We start from the raw sequence: 26,523 nt of genomic DNA, 5'->3' as shown, positions 1-26,523 counted from the left end.
AACCAGGCAAGGCCTCAAGTGGAGGGATTACAACACCAACCCATCCACAAAACCTTCAGCCTACAGTATGTCCTGCTGCAGAGGGTTCTGGGACCAGAGTCTAGCAGAATTGTCATCAGAGAGACCAGAGAGACTTTATCCAGCAACTAAAGGGAGCAGATACAGAGTCCCACAGTCAAATATTAGGAAGTCCTGCAGAGGACGGAGAGGAAAGATCGGAGGAACCAGAGGGTTCATGGACACCAAGAAATCACAGCCCACAGAATCAACTGACTGAGACTCATGGGGGCTGGCAGAGATCAGAGAGCCTGTATGGATATGTCCTAGATCCTCCGCATATATGTTACAGCTGAATAACTTGGTGTTCCTGTGGGGTTCCTAACAGTGAAAGCCTGTTTGTGGGGCCCTTTCCTTCCCACTGGGTTGCTTCGTCCAGCCTTGATATAATGGTATGTGCCTGGTACTATTGTAGCATATTATGCCATGTTTGGTTGATGTCCCTGGGAGGCCTGCTCTTTTCTGAGGGGAGACGGAGGGGAGTAGATCTGGAGGAAAGGAAAGGGAGGGAGCAGAGGGGGGGAGGGAAATGAAGTTAGGATATATTTAAGAAGAATAAAATAGTAATAAAGATTTTAATGTTTAAAAAAACAGTTAAAAGATTTACCATCTTCATTATTAATAGCCAATTTGAATAGCACTATTTTTAAAACACTCATTCTTGTACTTCTACCATCTATGTGACATCTACATATACATATAACATATACATATAACATAAATATTTACACGTGTACATGATTCAAGGTCTTTGAGGATGAAAGTTCACAGTATACAATACCTCGGCTCCCCCCATCCATTTGGGCTCATCAGGGAACTCAGCACACAGAATATCTTCTGACTGATCTGTCCCCAGGACATGGTAGCAGAGCTTCTGGTGGAGATTGGTGGACGTCTCCGTCCCTGAGGAATAAAACACGTTTACTGAAATGCAGTTGGCAGTCTGAAGACAATCTCCACTACATCCACCACACAATACTAAGAACATTTGAAAGGCTGAGTATATAGTTGAAGGACCCAAAGTTAAAAAACAAGTTAGGCATGTTCCTACATGCCAGCAACAAACAGGAACTGTTACCATAGCAACCAGACAAATGAAAGAATTCACTGTAAGTCTAACAAAGTACGAACAAGGTCTATACAAGGAAAATCAAAAACCATGCCAAAGAAATAAAATAACCAATACTTAGAGATACTCCATGCTCGTGGAGAAGACAGCTCCTCTCAACGTGACCCACAGACACTACTCCAGGATTCCAGTACGTTAATTTGTGGATACGGACTGTCCTGGTGGCTTAGTTTGCTATTGTCAACTCGACACAATCTAGAGTTACCTGGGGAAAGGAATCTCAATTGCCAAAATGCCTATAGGTCATGTGATAAGGGCATTTCTTGACTGATGATTGATGTGGGAAGACCCAGCCCACTGTGGGCAGTGCCGCCCCTGGACAGGTGGTCGTGTAGGGTGTGCAAGCAAGTAAACTGAGGAAGCCATGAGGACCGAGCCTGTATACAGCATCCCTCCATGTCTCTGCTTCAGTTCCTGCCCTGACTTCCATCAGTGATAGGATATTACCTGGAAGTGTAAGAAGGAATAAACCCTTTCCTGCCCAAATTGCTTTTGGTCATGGTCTTTATCACAGCAACAGAAACCAAACTAAGACATGAACGAACTGATTCTCAAGTTTATGTGGAGGAACATAAAGACGGAAATAACTGAGAGCACTGAAGAGGAAGAACGAAGCTGGAGGAATGATATTGCCCAACGTCAAGACTAGCTACCATGTGGGATGGTGGTGTGAACTTGTCATCCCAGCACTCCAGGGCAAAGGCAACTGCAGCCAATCTAAAGTTTAGCCAGCTCTACAAAGCACGGCTCTGTTTTAAAACAAAGGACTGAAGACTACAGGAGAGGAGGTGGAAACAGAGGGCAGTGGAATACCCTAGTAGGAAACAGAAAAGGAAACTAAATGGAGGAAGAAGGAATTAGCTAGAGGCGGGGGGGGGGAAGGGTCGGGGAGAGGGAAGATGGCTCAGCAAAGTATAATAACAAAAACATGTGAAGGTGCCAGAATGACATCATTACTTTCAATTATAACTTAAAAATTTATAATGAAGAAAATGCTACAGGGCTCATGATACGTGGCACAAGCAAAATAAATCAGCAAAAAGTTTAGCAATAGAATTAAGAGCTCAGAAATAGACCCACATAAATATAGTCTGTTGATCTTTAATAAGCAATCAAAAGAAATATAGTACACTAAATACTAGATTCTCAACACATGGTACTAGAAAAAAAAGCAAATCTAGATATAAACTTTATATTCCTCACAAAAATTAACTCAAAGAAGATCGTAGACCAAAATATAAAATGCTGAACTATAAAATTCCTGTAAGATAAAGCAGGAGAAATGTAGGTGCCCTCAGAGTAGAAGCCAGTTTTTAGACAATATAGGTCATGGATAAACTCAACCATTAAAATTAAAAACTTACACTTTGCCAAAGACCCTCCTGGGAGAGTGAAAAGTCACAGACCGGGACAAAGTCTTTACAAAATACCAGTATGGCAGAGAGCTATTAACTAAAGCATGCAAGCTGGTAAGGCTCAAAAGCAAGGAAACTAAAAGCCAATGAAACAGGCCGGAGTCAGACAGTAAGAAAGCTGGGAATAAGGGATCCACATCATGTGTGGCCAGGAAACAAATCATAGCAAAAGGTAACTACAGAGCTACCGGACCCTGAGAGCACTCAGACACTGGGGGACAGCCAGGAACCCTCATTTTTTAGGAAAAATGAAAAATGCCAGGCTTTAGAGGATGGTTCTGGGGGTTTCTCACCCTAAGATCTGGCAATGTGCTGCTTAGAATTCATCACAAGGATCACAAACATCCACACAGAAATCTAACCAAGATAGCAACTTAGGACATAACTGCTAAAACAAGGAAACAACCCAAGCGTCCTTCGGTTTTTGAATGGGTAAGTGCGACAGTGGACTGTTACTCCTCACTAGAAAGAAAAGAGCCAGTCAGGCACGGTGGCACATGCTTTTAGTCCCAGCATTTGGGAGACAGGCAGATCTCTGAGTCTGAGTCCAGCCCGGTCTACAGAATGAGTTCCAGAACAGCTGTGGTGGTTTGAAAGGAAATAGCCCCAAAGGGTGTGGCACTACTAGGAGATGTAGCCCTGTTAGAGGAAGTGTGTGGCTGTAGGGGCAGGTGTTTTTGAGATCTCTTTTGCTCAAGCTTCCCTCAGTGTGACAGTCAGGGGACTTCCTGTTGCCTGCTAGATGTAGGAATCTCAGCTCCAACACCATGTCTGCCTGCCTGCTGCCATGCTTCCTTTCATGACCATAATGGACTGAAACTCTGAAACTGTGAGATACCCTCAATTAAATGTCTTCTGTATAAGAGTTGCTGTGGTCACGCTGTCTCTTCACAGCAATAACAAACCCAAACCAAGACAACAGCCAAGGCTACACAGAGAAACCCTGTTTCAGAAAAACAGAAACAAAAAGCAGGAAAGAGCCAATACCAGGAGTCGATATGAAGAGGCTACAGTCCATCTGGCACCATCTTTATAACTGAAACAGACAGAAAGGTGCCGAGCACGGTGGCACACGCCTGTCCCCTGTACCTGAGAGGCTATGGCAGAAAGATATAAGTCCAGGGCCAGTTTGAGCAACAGTGAGACCCTATCTGAAAAGGAGAAAAAAGTAAGGTGAGGTGCCCCCGGGCACCAGGGAAGATAGGGGACTAGGCGCAGCACAAAATACTTTCAAGGCAATGAAAATCATCTGTAGTGGGGACAGTCATAACTGGTAGTCCAAGTGCACAGGATGTAACCTAAGTGGGGGGGAGGTCTACAGAGCGAGTTCCAGGACAGCCTGGGCTATACAGAGAAACCCTGTCCTGAAAAAATAATAATACTAAAGTAAAAAAGCAAACCTAATGTAAACTACAGACTCTGGGTGATGAATGATGTGTTAATGCAGGTTAGCTAATCACGTTATTAATTATTCCTCACTTTGGTGAAGACAACAAGGATACATGTGTGTCACCTTTTAACTCTGCTGTGAATTAATGCTTATTATTAAAAATGTTAGGCAGCAGCTGCCTATCACCACAAAGCTATTCACATATATTTGAAGACTATTATGAGATTAAACTTTACTTTCTCATTGTGAAAACTCACTAAGCTTTGGGAGCAATAAACAGTATCAAAATGTATAAACGCTTTATAGTCCTTATGTATCCCCACTTTTTAATGATGCTGGTAGGAAGGACAGCATGAACTGCTTATGTCAATCATAAATCTCTCTGTCATAGTGTAAGAGGCTTCTATACACCGCACCAAAAAACACACAACAGCAACAACAACAAAAAAAAAAACAGCAAAATTACAGTCGAGGGACACGGGCCTTCTTGAACCAATCAGTGACTAACCCACCTGTAGCCACTGGCCACCTGCGGTCGATGAATGGAGCCAAACATAAAATAGTAAGCATTGTGAGTCTTTAAAAACTATGTTTGGTAACTTGATTGTATGTATTTGTGGGCAGCAATGCTGTTGCAATATGAAAAGGTAGGAACTGTCCAGTACAACAAGTAGTGTCCATCAAATTAGCTTCCCTTTCAGTCACAAGAAGTCACATGGTCTTGTACAACATGCTTCATGACGTGCCCACATACCATCACTCTTCCCATCCTGCTGTGGGTACGAGTTGTAGAACATCCCCTTCCCATCATGGGTCCAGGCCATACAGGTGAACTTGACTCTCTCGAGCACATCTGGAAGCTCTTTGGCACCATCAACTTTCATGAACTTGATGGTCACCCAGTCTGAGCCACTGGCACTCAGACCATAGGCAAAGTATTCACCATCTTCACTGAAGGCATAACCTATGGGACACAGGAGACAGTCAGTCACGTGTGACTCACAACTCTTCATCTTGCCCACCGTGGTGACAATGGAGGAAATAGGAAACCAGTGGTGAGCAAACCTGGGCTCGGCTGAGGCCCTGAGGGCGTCACCATTATGATGACAAGGCTCCTTAACCTCCTTAGGTCATACTTCCTTCCTTGACAAAACACAGCCTTGGATTATACACCCATAAAGATATTCTGACATTTTTATAGTTCCACGGGTAGCTCAGTTAAATCAGAGCTCATCTGGGACATGCAGCATATTTTATTTATACTCTAAAGAGAATAAGTAGGTAAAATCTGCCTTTATAGTAATGACATAGCACATAATAGAATTAAATTGTAGCCATTAAGTGACTTTTGGGATGGGCTCCAAAGCATTTGAGATCACTCTACGGCCTCATTTTCGGAGCATTACTGGCACTCAAAGAGTATATATACCTGTACCATGACATCAGAGGCCCAGGTAAATAGAGCCTGAGTGTTTGCAAAGGAGGATCACAGTGTGCATAGTTCAAAAGAAACAGAGGGCACCTTCTGCTGATTGCCATGCCAGGTCCATGTCCTTGGGGATCCAACAATGCTCTCACCCTGTGAAAGTTCCCTGATAAACAGTCTTGTTTTATGTTGGCTTTTATAGTTACGTTATCAAGCTATCCTAGTGGAGTAAGATTCAGATACCAGTAATTTCCTGGGAAGCTTGCTAAATTTTATTGGGGATGCAAAAATTTATAGGAGGCTCAATTATTACCAGGGAACTTCAATTAGTAGGAAACCACTTTAAATTTTGCTAACATACTTATTGAAATTTTTCAGGTAAAAACAAAATAGAACATTATTTTGATTAAAAGCATATGTAAGGACTCATGTCAGGTCTTGGGCCTAATCCACCTTTGCATTAATCATGACCTTGTTTGTAGCGGACACCTAAAGAAACCACAGCACTGCATCACTGGGGTGACAGGTATTAGGACTCTGCCCCTTGATGGGATGCAAGGCAGACCTTAGTGAAAACTACATGGATTCTTACGTGGGATACATGACTACCTAACTATAGCAGGCTCAGATTCATGGAAATACCAAAATACTCTGATGAAGACAGCTGGTACCTTGCTTCCAATACAGTGGCACACTAAGCCTATTCAGGAGGGTCAAAGAGGACCAAGTAACAGAGGCATAGCCAGAAATGGCAAGAAATGCCTGTATAAAGGTCTTTGTATGGATCTAGTGAAATAGATCTGTCCCTCCCCTCTCACTGAGCAGCAAGCACCACTGTTCCAACTTCACAATTCTAGAGAGCCTGCACTGTGCTTTGACATAGAATGGACGGCATAGAAGAGATGCTGAGCTGAGCCCCCTCATCAGGAACAACTGGTATGTTAAGAGGTAATTTAACCATGAACTCACTAAACCGCAGAACTTGAGAATTAACTACTTTTTCCTTATTATAAAACTCTGATCATAGCACAAACCCAGGTTTATCTTCTATGGCCGTGGAGAAGGCTACACTGGGAGCATAGTTAATGCTGGCACAGAGCACCTACAGGCAAGATGCACTTATCTCGGCATCTTCAGGGTCAGGGTACAAAGGAGTTCAATTCCACAAGACTGAGGGGTCTTTGCTTTTAATCCTAACAAACTGTCCATATTCTGATCAGCCTCCCCCATTTGTAGGGGGAACATTCCTTGCACAGCTGAAGTTTCTTGCAAGCGGGCTGAAGTATTTCTAGTCAGCTAGGTCTCAGATGTTATGGGAAATGATGATACTTCAACATCCCTAAAGTGACTTATTCACAGATTGTTTCATGCCTCTAGAGAAAGATGAATGTGACTACTAATGTGTTCTAAATCAGTGTGCAAAGTTAGCTTTCCTAGTACTGTGTGTGCATCTGTTCTACAATATGGTCCACACCCTGCCTGGAATCTCAAGACTTCAGAGCTCCAAGGACTCCTGAGGGCCCGGTGTACAGCACTTACCTCGGAGTGCTACTGTGCCGTCATCCGACAGAGTGTTGGGATCGAGGAACACCCTGGCTTCCCCCTCTAAAGAGTCTTGTACATATAATACACGTTGGTTCTGCAAACCTGTATTGTAAAAATAAAAATACCTGGGGACAGAAATTCCCTGTATTTAGCTGTGGTATTTTCTATTTGTGGAGAAGATCAAAGACATGAAGAAGCAAATGTCACAAGACTACACATAGAAAGAAGCAGCTGCAATCACGCTCAGACAGGGACAGGAGGATGACAGGCAGCCGTTCCCCCTCCCACCCACCTCACAGTTTGTTACTTAGCTGCTTTCTTTCGGTATGCAAATAATTTGTTGTAGTTTGGTATGTGAGATAGAGACAAATAAAGACCAGTTTGCTAAAATTAGCCCTCGCAGTCACTATCTCTTCTAAATGGGGAAGGAAGCAGATTTTCTACTGTAAAATTCTGGTCTGCTTCCACAGTCTGGGTGGCTGCCAGGTGTGAATGTCATCACACTTCTACAAAGAGAAGGGCCTGTGCACCAGGCTCTGTGGGCCACAAAGTCACCACGCTCACCAAACAACCAAACAAATGGGCAGGACTGTGTTCTGGTTAGACTTACTTATAAAAACAGGTGGCAGGCAGGGTTTGGGACACTGACTCTACCTTGCGGTATCTGTGTGAGGTGGGGGGGGGGGCCTAAGAAAGTCCAGAGTAAATGTGTGACAGATAGTGTGCCCAAAGGACAACAGATTACGTTCAAGTGGATGCGAGAAAGAGGAGCAGGAGGGCTCAATTCACAGCTCCACTTTGTGGCCCATTCTTGGATAGAAATGCACATATAATAAACTCTTCTCAATTACCACAAGCTGAAGATAATAGGTGGAAACAAATCTACCCTGTTGTTTATGAGGCACAGGCTCACCCACTAACCACAGGAAGATCCCCATAATCTACTTTCACAGGCTGAATCACTGCCAAATGTCTTAACTGCTATTTTATACATATGAACAGCACTTAGCAGTACAAAAATTCTTCTCATGTTCAGACACAGCAATCGCTACATTTTATAAACTGGCAAGTTAGTTCAAATGTGTACTTCATTTGTTTGAGACGTAGTCTCACTACGTAGCCACGGCTGACCTGGAACTCACAGAGATCCACATGCTCCTGTCTCTCAAGCACTGGGATTAAGGGCGTCCGCCACCACACCTGCCCTGTACTTGGCCATTTCAGCATTCAGGGAAGCTGTGGAGATGGCTCAAAGTGCTTCTTATTGCATGAAGACCTGAGCTGAGCTTTTCAACAGGGACATAAAAGCTAGGCACTGTGGTTCATGCCAAAACCCAGCACTGGCAACTCCAGGTTCTAAGACGGACCCTGACTCAAATAGTAGTATAGGAGCAGGGAGTTGTGGTGAATGCCTTTACTCCCGGCACTCAGGATGCAGAGGCAGGTGGATCTCTGTGTGTTTGAGGCTAGTCTGGTCTACACAGTGAATTCTAGGACAGTCAGAGCTATGTAGGGAGACCCTGTCTCAATGGGAAAAAAAAAGTGAAAAGCAACAGAGGAAAAAACCTAATGTCAACTTCTGGCATGTGCACATCCCCCCCCCAATACATACATACAGACACACATTTTTTAAAAAGGAACCATCAGGCTGGAGAGTGAAAAGAAACGAATACAAGCAAGCTCACATACCGCTTTCCTTTCTTGAAATGGCAGCTGTACTTGGGGTAGTCGTACAGTTCAGTCATCCTCTCCTTGTATAAACCTCTGACTGGACACTGCTCAAGAAACGGCACTGTGATCTTGTTCTGCGCCTCCACGAAAGCCTGCAGAGAATTAAGAAGGACAAAAGGAAAATCAAATATAAACTATCCCAGGGGAAACATCCTTCAGCATCTATCAGCAAAAGCGTATTTCTGAAGGTGTGACGGCTCATGCCTATAATGCAGTCAGGAGGCTGAGGCAGGGGGACCAGTGAGCCATGTCTCCAGCCAGAAGAGGTTATTTCCTGATGCCAACTTTCATATAAGGAAGCTGAATCCTGCAGTGGCTTGAAAATCTATCCAACACATGGAGATAGACAGTGGAGCTAGTTTCTAAATCTATGCTCTCAATAAGCACACTGTACCATATCCTACTAATAGTATATACTTAACTTATAAAGTCTCAGGTGTCCAGCTTCAAGCCCCCAGGTCAAATTCAGGAGAAAATACCTAGGCACTATCTCAATGACTTTGCTTTCTCACATTATCTAAAACCTACCACTATGTCAACTCCAATCAGAGAATTTCACTAAAATATGCAACTGCAACTGAAAACTATTTAGAACTTAGAAAAATGGAAGCGGCACTGAGTAAGGATGTCACCAATCATGATATATATATATATATATATATATATGTATATATATGTATGTATATATATATATAGGAAGACAGAAGTCAGGAGACCCTAGGGATGAAGGCAAGAGAATGGCCTCATTCCTACACTCAATCATATCCTGCAATGCAGTGACAAGGTTTTAGCTAGCATATACTGATTGTACAGAACATTGGTTTCATTGTGGCTTCTTCAAACACTCATATAATGCACTTTGATGTTGTCACTGAACTCCATTACCCTCCTGTCTTCATCTCCCTAGGTGGCTCTGTGATTTATGTCGGGGTGCTGTTAGAAATGAAGCAGGTGTAACTGTACTGGAACAATATTCGTCTACTTGGATGGGGGTAACTGAGCACGTGCTGTGCAAGATGGTGCAACAGCATCACCTTCAGTCCATTTCTGGACACAGCTTAAGCTATTGGGGCCCATCCAGGGTCCAAGCGCTACTTTAAGTGGACAGATAAGTCTGGGTTCTCCCTACTGCGATCTCAAGCGGAGAGAAGCACTGCCAAAACCCACTAATGTTTATGACTTCAAAAGCAAAGAATGCTGCATATGATACAGTGATTAGCAAGGCTTTTGTAATCCAAGAAACCAAAGCAAGCTAAAACCGAGTCCCTCAAAACACAACTCTCAGTTGTTCACTGCCACGGATGGACAATCTGCCATCTCTGGGTTACAGAATAAGACCCGGCTTCAAGAGAGACTGGTTTTACCCTGCTCTGCTTTAGGAAGGTCCTTGAGCTAAGCAAGGTGTTTTGTGTGTATGTGTATAGGTAACTATGTGTGCAAGTGTGTGTGTATATGTGTGTTGTTCAACAGTTTCCTCCTAGATAAAACATTCCATCCTTCAGGAAAATAAACTCAAAACTCTTCAGGAAGTCCCTGGAACTGACCAGATTCACTAAGGCCCCTCCCTCCCAGAGTAAAGAAGTCAAGCTGTAAAAAAGAATCTCAGAGCCCAGCTGCCAAGACTCACAACAAGATGAGCTGCAAAGAATTGTAGACCAGACCAGCTGCCTGAAAGAAGCAGAAATGGCCGAGCTGCTCAGAAGAGGCTGAGATCAACTGAGGCGCCTGGAAAGGACACTGTCTAACCTGTTGAGCAGCCTGCAGATGTGCAGTGTGCTCCAGGCTCCCAGCTTTGTGAACTGTCACCATGCTGGGTGGGCAGCTTTGGTGATGAAGCTGTCTTTGAGTCATTTCTGCTCCTGTAAGTAACCCCAATGAAACTCACGGTTCACCAAGCTGGACTTGGTGGTATCCATACTCTGGTCTGCCTGTCATCAGTAGACATGAATGTTGCATCTCTCCAGGAAGTTTTGTCATACAACAACACAGAGGTCAGAGGTCAACATTGGGTGTCTTCCTCAATTGCTCTCCGTCTCCTCTTTTAGAGACAGGGTCTCTTACTGAACTGGGAACTTGTCAATCAGCTAGATAACCTAGCTGGCAAGCTGCAAGCATCCTCCTGCCTCTGCCTCACTGGTGCTGGGATTTCTGGTGTGTGCTATTATGCCTGGCTTTTTATACAGGCGCTGGAACACTGAACTCAGGTTGTGTGGCAAGACTTTACCCACTGAGCAGGTACCTAGTTCCTAGAGGTTTTCTGTTATTAAAGGGTTAAGGTACAGGGCTAGCTGGGCGTGGCTGACCAGCAGAGCATTCAAGACCCTGGGTTTGATCCCCAGTACTTCAAGGAAAGGAAGGAGGAGGAGGCGAGGGAAGGGGAAGCAGGAGAAAGAGAAGGAGAGGGATGAAGGGAAAAAAGGGAAAGAGTGAGCCGGAGGCAGGGAAAGGGCCACAGAGAGGTGGTGACTGAAATAGCTACCACGTGGCACTCCAGTCTGCTGACCCCACCTGGTCTCACTAAGAGCGTGAAGGAGGAGACTGCCCCTTTTATATAATCACACAGTAGCAACAGTTGGGAGACCAGTGTCCAAGAGTGTGAGCTAATTTTATTATGAAAGGGTACACCATGCCTGCTTCAAAGACAGTGACAGAGCATGGTGGTAAAGTCACCTAGTAGAATCACCCATCAAGGTGACACAGCAGTTTGTTATTCGTGACTACATTGAAGGAGATTTATAGGGCATATGTGATACATACTGTAATACTGACTACATGTAGTTGAGGCTGGGACTGCTTTTATACTAACAACAGAAACAGTGAGGCATTCTGGATGTGGGGATGAAGGAAAAGGGATGTGTGTGTGGCCTGGGCCACCTGTGAGATTTTCTGCCATCCATGTAAGATCTAGCACGTAAGACCTTGGCACTGTGACTGCAGTGATGGGACCAAGGTAAACCTCTGCCACCACACGGCACACATTCTATAGGGGACAGACCCAGTGTTCAGCTCCCAGAACTCCCAGAGGGCGCCCGGTGGAACAAGGCCACTGCTCAAACAAAGCACCAGCTATAGACCAGAGCTCGTCCCTGACTGCTGGCGACTAGCAGGCTCACTATAAGGCAAGGCTGAAACTGAAAATGTTGCAATCTTCATAGCATTTTGACACTCTGACATCTTCGTCACAGTCAAGCCTGCTTTGGAAATGTACAAACAAGACAACTATTGTAGAGCTTGAAGACACAGAAAGAAGGCGTTTACTGGATCAGGGGGCCAGACATGGAGGTTCTGGTGAAGGAGGGACTGTCCTCAGCTGAGGCTGGAGAGCTGGGGAGAGCGGCCAGGCAAGGCAGAGCAGAGGTGTGGCAAAGACAACGGCAGGTGAGTGGCCTTGGCAACAGAAGAGCTTGACAGGTATGAGGAAGAGAATGGCCAGCAGGCACCGACTGAGGCTGGAGGACCTGGGGTCTGAGAAGCAAATCTCAAGATTTAGCCTTTCATCCACATGCAAATGAGCCACAAGTAGTCAAGGACACAGGAAATGTGGTTATCCTGTAAAAAGATCGCCCTACTTCCGTAGAGAACACACTATAGGACTACAAAAGTGGAGAGAGGGCCAGTTGGGAGACTGAGGCAATGGTCCAGGTTAGACTCAACGCCAAGTGGAGTAGCTGGACCCCCATGGCCTGGGAGTGGAAACAGAACGGACACAACGTACATTAGTCTGCAGTGTTGACGGCTACTTTCTAGGCAGCCTCACCAAGATACTCTAGGAAAAAAAAAACAGCAAGCTGAGGGTCTGGCTGGTACCCGCTTCCCACCAGGGACGCGCTGCTCTGTGCTCCAGCCTGGCATCAGGCTGCACTCTGGCCCCAGAGACCCTGGAGTCGCTGCTCCACAGATGGCTGTGATGGCTGTGATCTTGTTTCCCTTTGCTTCTCTGACCTGCCTCACACCCCCACAACCACGGCAGATGCTCCCCACTGTGAACTCACCCTAGCTGACCTCATTCGAAAGTATCATGCAGTATTCCCTCGGGCAGAATCATGCTGCAAGGGATTTTATATTCAGTCCAGGCTTGCCATCTTCCACCCACAAATGTTAATCAATTACTTTAAACAGGGAAATATTTAAAGACTGATGTCTTCCAAGTCCAGTGCTGAGATGTAAAACCCAACGGTGTTCAAATGCTAAAGTAAAGCTCTTTCTTCATCACCCTGACTTCATAGCTAGAGCTCTTCATGGGGGTGGGGCAGGGCGGGGCGGGTGCTTTCCCAGGATGTCCAATTCTTTCACTCTCTTAATTACATATATATTGTACATATATAATAGCTCTGGCTTCTTGATCTAAGAATAAGAACAAGTTTGGGAGAAGAGAGGTCAGGGGTGAGGGTTAAGGACAGGAAAATTGTTTGGGAAAACATGACCTAGTGAAGGGAGTTCAAGGGGCTTCGGCCACCACAGTAACAAGCAGGATGTACTAAAGTCAGTGACACACAGTCCCTTAACACATATGCAGGTGAGCCTCTGAAGGGAGTAAGGCAAGGGCTTTTATCCTCATCCGCAGATGAACTCACTTGTTTGCTCAAAGCCAAGAAACTCTTCCCATCTCACTTCCTTTGTTATTAGGGTATATTTAAAGCACAGGGAGGCTGTGAACACTGGCCACACCTGTAACCCAGTACTTGGGAAGCAGAGGCAGACAAGTCACGGATTCGAGGCTGGCCTGTGCTACACAATGAGACCCCGAGGAAGAGGCGGGTGACTGAGGGCGGGCAGAGGGAAGTTTGATCTGCACAGGAGGCACACTAGACATCTGCTGCAGACACTGTGACTACATTAGTGCTCACCAGGCACATACGCCCTTGTCTGAGGCAGAGCTTGTGATATGCATTCCTAACACAACTGAAAAATAAGAACATTGTTACTTAGAGAGGCCGTGTTTGGGAGCTGAAGACTCCACGACCCTCATGCCTTCAAAAGGAGCGTTTCAAGTTGTCCCCCGACACACTGAACTTTCCTAAACAAAATAATCAAGGGTGACGGTAGAAGCCAGGCACCACCTTGCGCAGACACAGCATCTAAAGAGGTCACTTCAGTGGCAAGGAGTAAAATGGGGGGCTACCGGGGGTCAGAGGTCAGGGTGATAGACAGTGGGTGTTACTGAGGGGATGAGTGATGGTCAAGGGACACAAAAGTTCAGTTAGGAGGAAAAAGTTCCACAAATCTAGTGTGTATCATGGTAACTAGAGTTAATGATAATGCTGTATACCTGGGAACTGATTAGAGTAGATTTCAAGTGTTGTCACCACAAAAATAGCTTGATTTAGACATTCTGTAATGTTTAAATACATGAAAATAGACTGAGCACGCGATGTTATGCCGAGGGAGTACAGATGCAGATCCGTTACTGATTGCCTTCTATGTATGCCTTTCTAAACTGAGGTGAAAACTGAAAATGCAGCTCACTAAAATGAGACACACTCACACTCTACACTTCTTACAGAAGTGAGTAAACATGACACCCACAGTGACTCGGGACGTAGCTGGCTCCACATGACATGATTGCAAGCGATGGATTAGGGACAGGACACTTGCTACAGAAGAGCAAGGGAAGGAGAAGCCACCTGCAGGGCAGGGTGCTGTAGGCCGCAAGTGACGGGGGAGGGGTGGAGCCCTCCACACAAGGATCAGTGTAGCACCAATTCTCTTTGGTCTTCTTAATAAAAACTCAGAGTCAGCTATCGGGGTGAAAGCTGAAGGATCAGAAAAGCAGAGTGTCCAGCCACTGGCGTTCTCACCTCTACCAATGCTCAGACCAAAGGGGTGAGCCTGTCCCTATGAATCCTCAGCCTGTATCAGTCTCCACAAATCCTCAGACTGCCTCATAGTCCTCTCTCTGCCCAACCATATCACTCCTGTCTCCACCTCTCTAGTGCTGGGATTAAAGGTGTGTGATGAGTTCACTTTGTATGAACTGTTTCTCTTTCAGACATATTCAGTCTCATGTAGCCCAGGCTGGCCTTGAATTCACAGAGATCTGTCTGTCTCTGTCTCCTGAGTGCTGGAATTAAAGGTGTACGCAACCACTGCCTGGCCTTTAATACTAAAGCTCTGTACTCTGATCTTCAGGCAAGCTTTATTTGTTACAGCATAACCACAGATCAATCCTGTCTTTTCAAATGTCACCATCAAGTAAGGATAGTGCTTCTACTTGCCACAGACTGGAGTAATTCCTGCTGCATAAACAGTCGGTCCTTCATACCCTCAACTAATCACAGATCAAAAGCATCTGGAAAAAACAACCACATTCGCACTAAACACAACAGATTTCTTCCCTCCACTCAGCATTACTCATTAGACAATACAACAAATTCACAGTTCTGTATGAGGTCTTGTAGGTAATCTGTGGGTGCTGAAGCACACTAGTCATGCGCAGTCACAAACCATTTTACACTAGCAGCCTGAGCATTCGAAGGTTCTGGTGTTCATGGAAGGTCTTGGACTCAATCCCCTGTAGATGCCCAGTGATTAACATGATTAGCAAGAAAACCAGCTTCTGGAGGAAGTGGTTGGTGTCCAGCAAGGCCTGGCAGAAAACTACAATTCAGCCAGAGTGCAAAGCCGAGGGTCCAGAAAGACAATGGGGACACACATTTGGGTTCCTTCTACTCTAGCAGAGCTCAACAGCGCCTCTTCCAGGGAAGTGACACCCATAGGCAAAAGCAGGACAAGGGATGGCAGAGCTCCCTCCAGAGGCCAGAGGACTCAAAACCTGAAGGGATCATGGTTGGCAGGCCACATGGGGCCTCCTAGAAGCCCAGCCAGGTCTCCCTCCTGGCTCTGCTTGTCCCTGAAACAGCTTGTTTACTCACTGGAGCTAGTTACTGTCAACTGAGGGGCAAAGAAAGAGAAATCCTCATTTGACTATAGAGTCAACCACCATTCATCACCTATTCAAAGCTACAATTTTAACCTCATTTGGGTCTGAGGTTCTTACTGACCAAAAGTCTAGTAAAGAAATTCAATCCTAAATACCTAATTATTAAAAAATAAGACAGAAGACATATCGTCTCCTGAATCCAACACACAGTAAGCCTATTTGGAAAATAGAAGGAGACACAGAGCAGGAGATATGGCTCAGTGAAGTGACTGCTGTGCAAGCTGGGGGCCTGGGCTGGGGATCGCTGGGGTGTAGCTGGGCCGGTCCATCTAGTGAGTTGCGGGCTGAGAGAGAGATCATAAGAAGTGGCCAGAAAGAAGTGTGTGTGTGTGTGTGTGTGTGTAGAGAGAGAGAGAGAGAGAGAGAGAGAGAGAGAGAGAGAGAGTCAGAGACAGAGACAGACAGAGAGACAGACAGAGAGATAGGGAGGGAGAGATACAGAGAAAGAGAGAGACAGAGAGAGAGACAGAGAGAGAGAGAGAGAAAGTGAGAGAGAGAGAGACTGACTATTGTAAGCTAAAGTTGATAAGATGTGCCCAGCCTTTCTCATAAGTATCTTTGGCAAAGAAAGCCCGACCCCTGCTGGCCAACCAGAGTATCCACTCTTCAGATGCAAGGCCAGCACAAAATCCGCAAAGGAGAGGCTGCTGCTGTTGGGAGGTTTACTTGCATGACTCTCTCAGGCACTGGCAGAACCCACTTGGTTTAGTGCACAGTATTTAATTAGGGCTGCACAGGGAAGGGCTTGGGACTGCGTGCACACCTGGATATGCTGAGCACCGAGAGCAGAGGTCTCCCCGTGCTTAATGACGAGCATCTGATGCAGTTGAGTGCTCTCTGCTAAACACTGAGCTGGAAAGCAACAACCAGCTGGGTGGGCCCTCAGCCGTGGCTTCAAGGCCAACCCTGCCCCCTGAGGCTGCAACTGCTCATCCTTACTCAGGATCTAGGGTCCCAGTGCTGGCACCTCAGTCAGACCAGCACCGCAGCTGTATGCAGTCTGTGCTATCTGTCCTCTGCATTCTCCCGTAAGGAAACCCTGCTCGTGTCTTAACGGCAGTTACCCATCAAGGCTTGTCCACAAAGCAAGAACAGATGCTTTCTTGAGATCAGAGGTAAACACTGGTAGATAGGTAAGCCCACCTTAGGAGGCATCAGGCTGTGAGGACTGAAACCTAAAGGAACATGACCATCTTTCCAAACCTCATAGCAGCCAGCAGGAAACATGCAGTGACCTGCGGACAGAGAGCCAGGTTCCTCACGCTCTTCCAGATCAGACCCAGGTGAAAATACACACCCTGGCCTCCATGAAGCAACACTCTGTTACAAGTCGCTTTCCTTGGGTTTTAGACACGCTAATCACAGGCCTGCCTGACAGTTTGCTGAACAAGGTGAGAATGGGCACCCAGAACCAGGAGAGGCTGATGGGAACTGATCCCAGGACTGACTAGGAAATCTGGAAGAAAAAAAAGTCTATATCTACTAATCAAGGAAAACTAAACCAATTATTCCTTTTTTAAAAAAGAGAGCCTGGAACATTCTTTTATTAATTACCTATGCGGTATTCTGCCTGCATGCATGCCTATACATCAGAAGAGGGCACCAGATCTTACTGTAAATCTCATGTGGTTGCTAGGAATTGAACTGAGGACCTCTGGAAGAATAGCCACTGCTCTTAACCTCTGAGCCGTCTCTCCAGCACCAGCATTCATATTTTTAAAAGGATAAGTAAATAAGAAACAGTAGAAATTTTAAAAAGCATAACTTGCAAGTCAAAGAACTACTGTTTGTTTGTTTTAAAGAAAAATCACATTCAGCCAAACTTTGGTGAAACTAAAGAGGAGGAGGCGGATATTCAAAATTAGAAGGGTTACAGAAATATAACAAGAGTGAGACCGTGGCGTATACTGCCCTACCTCATGCTAGCAAACTAAAACACCTTGGTAAAAAGGACAGCCCCTGACAAATACCAGTGATTAAAACTGATCCAGAAAAGCCCTGAACAGAGTGACAGAAAATCTTGGAAAGGCTCACAAGTTAATCCTACTACACGGACTTGCCCCACATAGCTCCACAGAAGTTGTCTCAGATCCTCAAGAAGCAGGTAACTCCTGTGCTATGTAAACTGTCCACTCAGAGTGCAATTGCTAAGTGCCTGTAACTTTGATGAGTGGCTCAAAACCATTTAATTATTTAATTTTCACAACTATGTGAGGTGCTTTTCTTCAAATTACAAGGTAAGAAAACTGAGGCTTAGAAACAGTAAAGACACAACCACACGACTACTAAAATTATGGAGCTAGAATTCAACCCTGTTTTTACTTCTAAAGTTGTTCATTTAATGACCAGATTCCAAGGTCTATGAGGGTTCTCTTGAGCTGCTGGAGGGAATGGGGTGAAAAGAAAAGTCTGGAAGGAAGACCCAGAGGAAGCTGATAAGCATCTAGATGCACAAGCAGCCTCCGGCGAGCATGGGTAAGAACAAAGAGAAAGGAGAGAGTGTGTGCAGGCACCGATGTGAGCCAGAGACTCCCTGTGACTGACCAGCTCAGGGCCACATGCTCAGGTCACACAGAAGTCCAAGTGTTTTCATACTCGAGTTTCCCCACTGAGAAGAACTAGACACCCCACACACACCCCACTCTCCTGCACACACTGTGACCCCACACACACACACCCCACTCTCCTGCACACACTGTGACACCACACACACACCCCACTCTCCTGCACACACTGTGACACCACACACACACCCCACTCTCCTGCACACACTGTGACACCCCCCACACACCCCACTCTCCTGCACACACTGTGACACCCCACACACACCCCACTCTCCTGCACACACTGTGACCCCACACACACACCACTCTCCTGCACACACACACCCCACTCTCCTGCACACACTGTGACCCCCCCCACACACACCCCACTCTCCTGCACACACTGTGACCCCACACACACACCCCACTCTCCTGCACACACTGTGACCCCACACACACACCCCACTCTCCTGCACACACTGTGACGCCCCACACCCCCCTGCTCTCCTGCACACACTGTGATTTACAAAGATGCTTTGTGTAAAACGGGGAGTGCAGCTGCAGGTGACACTACTTCCTCTAATCACAACTTAGCATCCTCGGTGTCAGTTTTCCCGGGCTTCCTAGATCTGAAAGACTAGGGAGGGAACTGAGATTTCTACCCAAGCTGGACATTCATGCTTTGTACAAGTGTCTGCAGTGTCTTCCATGCCTGAAACATAAACATAAACCCTGCAAAGGAGAACGGCAAAGGTAGGGACATAAAAGAGGTTGGGAGACACAGCTGTCTTTGCATTAGACTTTTTAGCTTTTTCCTGGGGGGGCAGGGAGTGACTGGCACCTTCTACACCTTCAGCACACGTAACATCTGGCCGCAGTTGTTACATGATGCCAGCATCTCATAGAAGAACCACCATCAAAACCAAACCTGAGTGAATCCTACAGGGAAAACAGAAATGCTCTATGCCAATCAATGTTGTTAAACATCTTACCACACCCTGGGGTCAGCTTTTCTCTGACTGTAACCAAATGGGACTAAAGCCCTAGCTACTACTAAAGATGCTACTCAGTGTCCCTTCTGCACTGACCTCTAAGAGCTCAAAGCCAGTCTCTCCAGCCCATGGTAGCCTGTGCATTCACACTGGCGACTGCACACCACAGCATATGTAACCTAAGAGTTGATACAGTAGCTGGAGACAGGAACTGAAGGTGAGGAACAGAAATCCTACAGAAACCACAGTCCTGGGTTCAGAGATAAGCGCCTGTGTGGAGGTTGACTGACCAACACCCCCTGGGGCACAGTTAGAGAAGAAGAGGCAGAGGCTCCATCTCCGCAAACAGTCTTAGCAGTGAGGGTGTAGAATGAGTTCCAACACGGAAGCCTGGCTGTCCTAAGCGTGGCCCTCAGCCCGTCCCTGAACTGCCCTCAAATCCTTGATATGAATTCCTCGTTTGCCTAACTCGGCCTGAATCAGTTTCTACTGCTTACATCAAACACAATGCCAGTGAGATGGCACATACAACCCTGATGAGCTGAGTTTGATACCCCAAACACACACACACACACACACACACACACACACACACACACACACACACACGCACGCACACACACACACGCGCGCTAACAACAAATAAACTAAGTAACTGAAAAACTCTGGGACCTAAGAGAGACAAGGAGAAAGCAAGAACTTGGAAGCAGTGCTCGGAAGGAGCCACTGGGTACCAACAACTTCCTCATGTTTCCACAATTATGCCGGTGAGAGATCAAAAGGACTTTGTACCCTAAATACACAATGTCAAGTGTGGATTTAGGCGAAGTGTGTTTACAAACGGAACTTGGGCTACACATTCCCACCGGGGGTACTGAGACATTTGAGACAGAAGCCCTGTAGACTGCAGTAGTGTGTCAGTATGTTTATAGAGCAGTTTCTGTCTCCACTTGATAAGGTGGCCTGCAGTGCAATTCTCCATCCAGGCCCTGGCAGGAGACTTTAATGAATGGGTTGAAGTGCATTTCACAGGCCCACTTTGCCAGTGGGGTTCACAATGTACTGATTAAAAGGGAGACACCAAACAGCTTTGAGGTGCCCACTGGCCCAGTTTCATCATCACACGTTAAAACCCTGAAGTCAGGTTTTCAAGTGGAATGGCCGTCACGACTAAGAGGGTATCTTTTCTTGTGAGAAATCTAGAACTTGAAGGGAAATCTGGTTAAGTCTGCGGATGAGATGAAGGGTCTTTAAAGTTCGACGCTGAGGGGCTGACTAGGAAAGCAAGCGGGAGGCCTGGCACACCGTAAGCTGTCGTGCTCTGGACCACACTAGGGAAAGCTCTTGCTCCAGCTCCATCTAGGCCAGACTAACACAAACAGCAGCTCCGGGTTTAACACGAGAAAGCAAACAAGCACCTGGAAAGCTGACCTCAGCAGATGCAGGAACGGAGCCTAAGAAAGCAGGCGCTTTTCTCCTAAAATCTGTCATCCACGGGTCGTCCTACGGAGGTCATTAACGTCACAGAAACTATTGGCTTATTTAAATGTCCTAGACAAGGAAAGGAGGCACTGGAGACAAGGAAAAATACACCTCACTTCCACGCTTCTGGTCCCAAGATGGAAGGTCGTCTGTGGGACTTTTCAGCCCCTTGCCAGCAGGTGTAATGGGGACCATAAACAACCCGGTCAATAGGAGACTGGGAAAAGAAGGTAAGAGATGCTTTAGGAAAGGCTGTCGGCACTACACATTCTCTAAAACAAATGGCAGTTCATCTTATTTGTTTAGGAGGGATAACTATACACACACTGTTTTGTATTGATTTTTCTGGTTGCTATTAAGAATTCTCCCAAGGCCGGGCGTTGGTGGCGCACGCCTTTAATCCCAGCACTTGGGAGGCAGAGGCAGGTGGATCTCTGTGAGTTCAAGGCCAGCCTGGTCTATAAGAGCTAGTTCCAGGACAGCCTCCAAAGCCACAGAGAAACCTTGTCTCGAAAAACCAAAAAGAAAAAAAAAAAAGAATTCTTCCAAGAAGCAGAAAGCAGAAGGGAAATAGAGTGGCTAGTCTCTCTTTGCCAGGAGCAACTCTCAAGAGAAAAAAGGCCATCGGAGATCTGCAGCTGGCTACACGTTTGGTTCCTCAAGCGCCCAATCCCCAGGAGTTCTGCTGAAATCAGAGACTGACTTGACAATCAGCTATCCCTTGAAAGGTGTAAATGCTCTTTTCTCTGTGCACGTCTCCTTCAGCAACCCAGTGCCAACTCCAGGAAGCCAGTTAAAATGGTGAAGATGCCTAGGACGCACAGGATGAAGAGATCACGATTACAGACGCCACTTCAATCTAGGCCTGAGGGCTACAAAGCCAAGCCTGGGGAGTAAGAAGAAATGATTGCAATTATCACTGGGGGAGGGGGAATAAAAGGTGCCCTGTGGAATACTGCAGGTCCTGGGCAACCAACGCAGGAGTTTACTACTCCTGTAGTGACCCAAGATGCCTACCAGATGATGAAAGAAAGAGAAGCCATCTCCAAAGCCCCAAGGGGCAGGGGAGCCAAAGGGCAGAGGATCCCCTTACAGGATATACAGTGACCAGAGCTCCCCCTGTACGAGGCACACTGATTTCTGAAGGGCGTTGGTCTTGGCAGCCAGGCCACCACTGATCTTGAGGACAGTGGTATACGGAAGCTCCTCAATTTAAGTTATATCCCGATAAACCTACCTGAAGTTTAAAGTCAAAACATTTCCTAGACCCACTGATCAGACAGCCCAGTACTAGCAACAAGATACACTGAAAACTCTTGGTGGCTGACTCTCACGCCGGTGGCTGGACAGTTTGGTACCACAGCTGCTGCTATGGTCAGTGAGTACCACACTCCACCTCCAGCTGCGGAAAAGATACTCTCACAACCCCAGCGACTGCGGCCACTCCTGCATGCTGCTTCCCCTACTGGAGAGCAGGAAAGTCATTAAGTCATCATCAAGGTCTGTCTGGAGCAGGTGACAGAGGGGAAAGGCATGGAAAGTTGCCTGTGGACCAGCACAGAGTGACTAGGAAGCACAGACTGACTTTTTTTATTCCTAAATCACAGGGAAGGACTGACTTTTTTTTTTCTAAATCACAGGGAAGGACTGCCAACCTCCCCAGGACTTGGGAAGTCCATGCTGAAAATGGACTGGTTACATTTACACCACGGAGATATTCCTGTGTACGGAAAGAACCCTCTCATTCTAACAGCTCAGCCTCCTCTCCCAGGGCACGGACACTCACAAACAAAAGTAGGCCAAGGAATGGCAGAGCTCCTTTCAGAGGCCAAGGGACTCAGGACCTGGAGGGAGGGCAGACAAAAGCCAGCAAGCATCACATATAGCCGCTTCTCAGGAAACACCTAGAAACTGAAGCTGGAGAACGAACGCTGCACTTTCTAAGACAATGTGAGAACCCTATTTTTTAAAGTATCTCTTATTTTCAGTACTTGCTGAACAGTAACACAAACAAGTGCCAGACAACACGGAACCCTTTACCGCTCAGAAGCTGTGTTGGTTCCTAATGCACAGTCCTCAGCTACGTGGTGCGCCTTTCCCTTGGGGTCCCATGGCCCTCTTGTCCCCAAGATGTAGTCGATTCATGACAGGCCCCAATGCCTCTGACCTGCTAACATTACAACCTCGGGGTGGTGCCTGTCTCCTCTCCAGGGCCACCTGCCTTCAGCAGGGCTCATGGTTGACAGTTCACGTGGGACCTCCTACAAGCCCAGCAGGTCTTCATCCCAGGCTCTGCTTCAGACTACACACTGGGTTGTGTGTGATCTACAGTCGGAGCGTCTGCTATATGGGTACTCAACAGTGACAACTTAAAAGGCATCACCCATCCCAGCTGGGAGTTATATGTCTGCGATATCCTTTTATAAAGGCATATCTGAGGTACCCAGCAGAGTTAGACAGCCTGGATTAAATACTAATTTATCACAGAACCCAGGACAAAGAAGCTGCAAGTGTTTCTCGTTTCTGATTGCTTTTACTGAACATGTGATGAGTTGGGTTTTGCAAAAATTGTGTAAATACTCTCCTCGTCACCAAGTGAGGCTAACACCACTCTGTGGAAATGCTGATGGCCAAGAGGAGAAACTTCTGCTGCTTCTCTAAAACGCATAGACGGGCTGGCAATACAGCCTGGGGCACAACGTCTACTTAGTGGGCAAGTGACCCTGGTTTTGTGCACTGGGGAGACAGCTCAGATTGTAAAGTACTTGGCAAACAAGCATGAGGACCTGAGTTCAGATCCCAGCACCCACATAAAAGGCTGGGTAAAGTGGTGTGTACTGTCACCCCAAATCCCAGGGTTAAGGAGGCAGAGACGAGGGTCCTTGGGGGCTAGCTGGCGAGGTGATCTAACCAATCAGTAAACAGAAGGTTCAGTGTGACAAGCAGACCACACAGAACGATCCCCCTTCCTATATTCTATGCAGTTTCCCTTTTAATCTGAAAACAGAAATTTAACTCCTCCAATTCCAATAAGACAGTCGGCTGTCAGTTCCAAGGCTCTTTAGAAAGCAACAGGAAGCTGTGCATCGCAGCTGCTGTGTGAGCGAGCAGACTGCAGGAGGGAAGGCTGACAGGCACATTCAGACGCGCTCCTACAGCCAGCATCCCCAAGGCTCATACAACCCAACAGTCCATTTTATTTATTATTCATTTATTTTACTTGTTTTAGCTTTTCGAGACAGGGCTTCTCTCTGTAGCCCTGGCTGCCCTGGAACTCACTCTGTACCCCAGACTGAACTGGACCTCACAGAGATCCGCCTGCCTCTGCCTCCCGAGTGCTGGGATTAAAGATGTGTGCCACCACCACCCAGCTTCCACTTTTAGTGCTTCAATTTCTTTAAGTAAAATGGGGGAGGGGTCCTATTACAGAGTCCAAGAATCAAACATGATATGGTAGGCAAAGCTCTCAGTAAAGTGTCTGGCACACAGTAAGCACACAATAAATCTAAACCATGGCAATAATAACGCGTTATTAGCATCCATCAAAGGCTGACTGCATCACTAATTAGCAAAATTCCATCTATTAACTGCAAGCTTGGCACCCACTAATAAGTGGCTTATTATCCACAGGACCAGTCATTAGGAACAGAGGAACAGCAAAGCACACATTCAACAGCACACCAACTACGTCTGGTCAGTATGAGATTGCTAAGTTACTTGACAACCAGCATCAGAGGCTAGAGAAACCCACCAGACACTTCAGGCAAAGGAATGTCACTTCACTGGAGGCAGTTTTCTGGAGGATGTGCTGGAAACCCTTAGGAGTAATGTTAAAGTCCAGGGTTACTCCTCAGCTGTGAGGATTGTCTTTCTGGAGGGGAGCTGGAGAACGAATGGAGGACTGCAGACCTGCAAACCTCAAGATGGAGGGGTGCTGACTTCAGGAACAAAGGGCAGGAAGGAAGCTGAGGAACCACGGTGAACGGAGAAGACGCCCCCGGCCACATGACAGGTGACTGGCAGAGTGGAGTAGAGCAGGCAAGCCCATCCGTGGTCTGGAAGGAATGAAGGAAGGAGACAGGGCCAGCACAGCTATGCCCAGAGCGGTCTGCTCCTCTGCCATGTCTCACGTGCCTAGGGGAGCAGGGAGAGCCCCACTCCAGTAGCTGGTGCTTCCCAGAGAATGGAAGCAGATTCTCCAGGGACCACTGACGTCATAGTGCTGTGGGCCTGTGAGGCACAGATACAGGACATAGAGACTGGCCTGAAAAACAGCTTCGATAGCATATAATTGTTTTTTTTTCTTTTTAATCAAAAAAAATTTAAGGGGGAAATATGTTCTAGAATTTTAAAGACACTCAAATTCGTGAGCCGGCTCTTCGTTGCTGAGACAAACACTATGATGAAAAGCAGCTTGGGAAGCACGGGGTTTATCTGGCTTGCAGGTTGTATAGACCATCATGCAGGAAGCAGGGCAAGGAGCTCAAGCCAGGAACCTGGAGGCAGGAGCTACAGCTCAGACCGCACCGATTACTGGCTTGCTCCACTGCCTTATTGTACCCCTGTTTAAGGATGGTACCATCCACCACGGGGAGCCCTCCCACATCAACACTCAAGAAAAAAACCACCCCTTCAGCAAATCCTACCGGCGTGCGCCACCACAAACCAAAAAAAAAAAAAAAAAAACACCCCCACAGAGTTGCCCGTGGGCCACTTTGATGGAGGGGAAACCCTGGCTGAAGTCCCATCTTCCCGGGTTGTATGCCAAGTTGACAGAGACTAACCAGGACAATGAGCATATTAAACATGTATGTGAGCCGGGCATTGGTGGCTCACGCATTTAATCCCAGCACTCGGGAGGCAGAGGCAGGCGGATCTCTGTGAGATCCTGGTCTACAAATCAAGTTCCAGGAAAGCCTCCAAAACAATACAGAGAAACCCTGCCTTGAAAAACCAAAAAAAGAAAAAAAACATGTATGCGTGTTCTTCTGTGTGCCTGTGCCTCTATACATGCAGATGGGTGTTGAGTGCATATGGTAGCCAGGATCTACTGATTCTTTCAGACTGGCTAACCAGCAAAATCCCAGGGTGCTCACATTTCTCCCTCCCCAGCTCGGGATTACAGGGTGTACCCAGCTTTCTGAGTGAGGCTGATCTGAGCTCAGGTCCTGAGGCTTGTGTGGCAAGCACTAAATTGATGAGTCATTTCTTCGGTCCCAGTACACATGTTCTCACGTACAGAGTAGTATGTGCGGCTATACCTCAGAGATGTGAGGAACTGAAGATGAATTTGAGAGCCAGGTGTGGTAGTTTTAATCCCACCTCTCTGCACGCAGACAGTAGGATCCCTAAGTAACAGGTCAGCCTGGTGTACAAAGCAAGTTCCAGGACAGACAGGGAGGGGCACACAGAGCAACCCTGTCTGGAGAAACAGAAAGATGATTTGAAACCCAGTAGTCCCTCAAAAGGAAACCTAGCCACTTAGCGTGTATATAGCCAACAAGCTTCACGGCGCACAGGAAAAATGTCCAAGTCACAACATTCGAGCAGAGCTTCACTAACCAATGAGACTGCAGCTGAGCCCTTGGAATGTTCTTATGTTTTGGGTATTCCCTCTGCCCTGACTTTAACAAACCCTAACAACTCTCCTTTTTATAATTTCTTTTTTTTCCTTTGTTGTGTTAAAATCAGCACTGAATTATCAAAACTAGAATCTGTCTAATATGGAAGATTTTTATTTCTTTGCCCCACCCCAAAATAAAATAAGCCATTATTTTCCTCTGGTATAATCTGTTTTCTTCTATTCCTTCTAGTATTTTCACCCCAAATACATTGTACACCAGTGTCAGGAAAAGCCACATTTACTTAACATT

At 46.5% G+C, this 26,523-nt stretch overlaps 1 protein-coding gene across 1 annotated transcript in view; it reads right to left on the bottom strand.

Moving 5' to 3' along the window:
- Positions 1 to 26,523, bottom strand: part of LOC101830423 (prolyl endopeptidase) — a 100,681-nt gene that overhangs the window by 69,409 nt on the left and 4,749 nt on the right. Inside the window, exons 3-6 of the mRNA XM_040733175.1 lie at positions 8,652 to 8,785; positions 6,957 to 7,087; positions 4,746 to 4,955; positions 839 to 960 (exon numbers count right to left, since the gene is read on the bottom strand). Of these exons, the coding sequence (XP_040589109.1) occupies positions 839 to 960; positions 4,746 to 4,955; positions 6,957 to 7,087; positions 8,652 to 8,785 (597 nt within the window). The remainder of the gene's footprint in view (positions 1 to 838; positions 961 to 4,745; positions 4,956 to 6,956; positions 7,088 to 8,651; positions 8,786 to 26,523) is intronic.

Source organism: Mesocricetus auratus, unplaced genomic scaffold (assembly GCF_017639785.1).
Source record: "Mesocricetus auratus isolate SY011 unplaced genomic scaffold, BCM_Maur_2.0 Super-Scaffold_100029, whole genome shotgun sequence".
NCBI lineage: Eukaryota > Metazoa > Chordata > Mammalia > Rodentia > Cricetidae > Mesocricetus > Mesocricetus auratus.
This window is presented reverse-complemented; position numbering and strand designations above follow the sequence as displayed.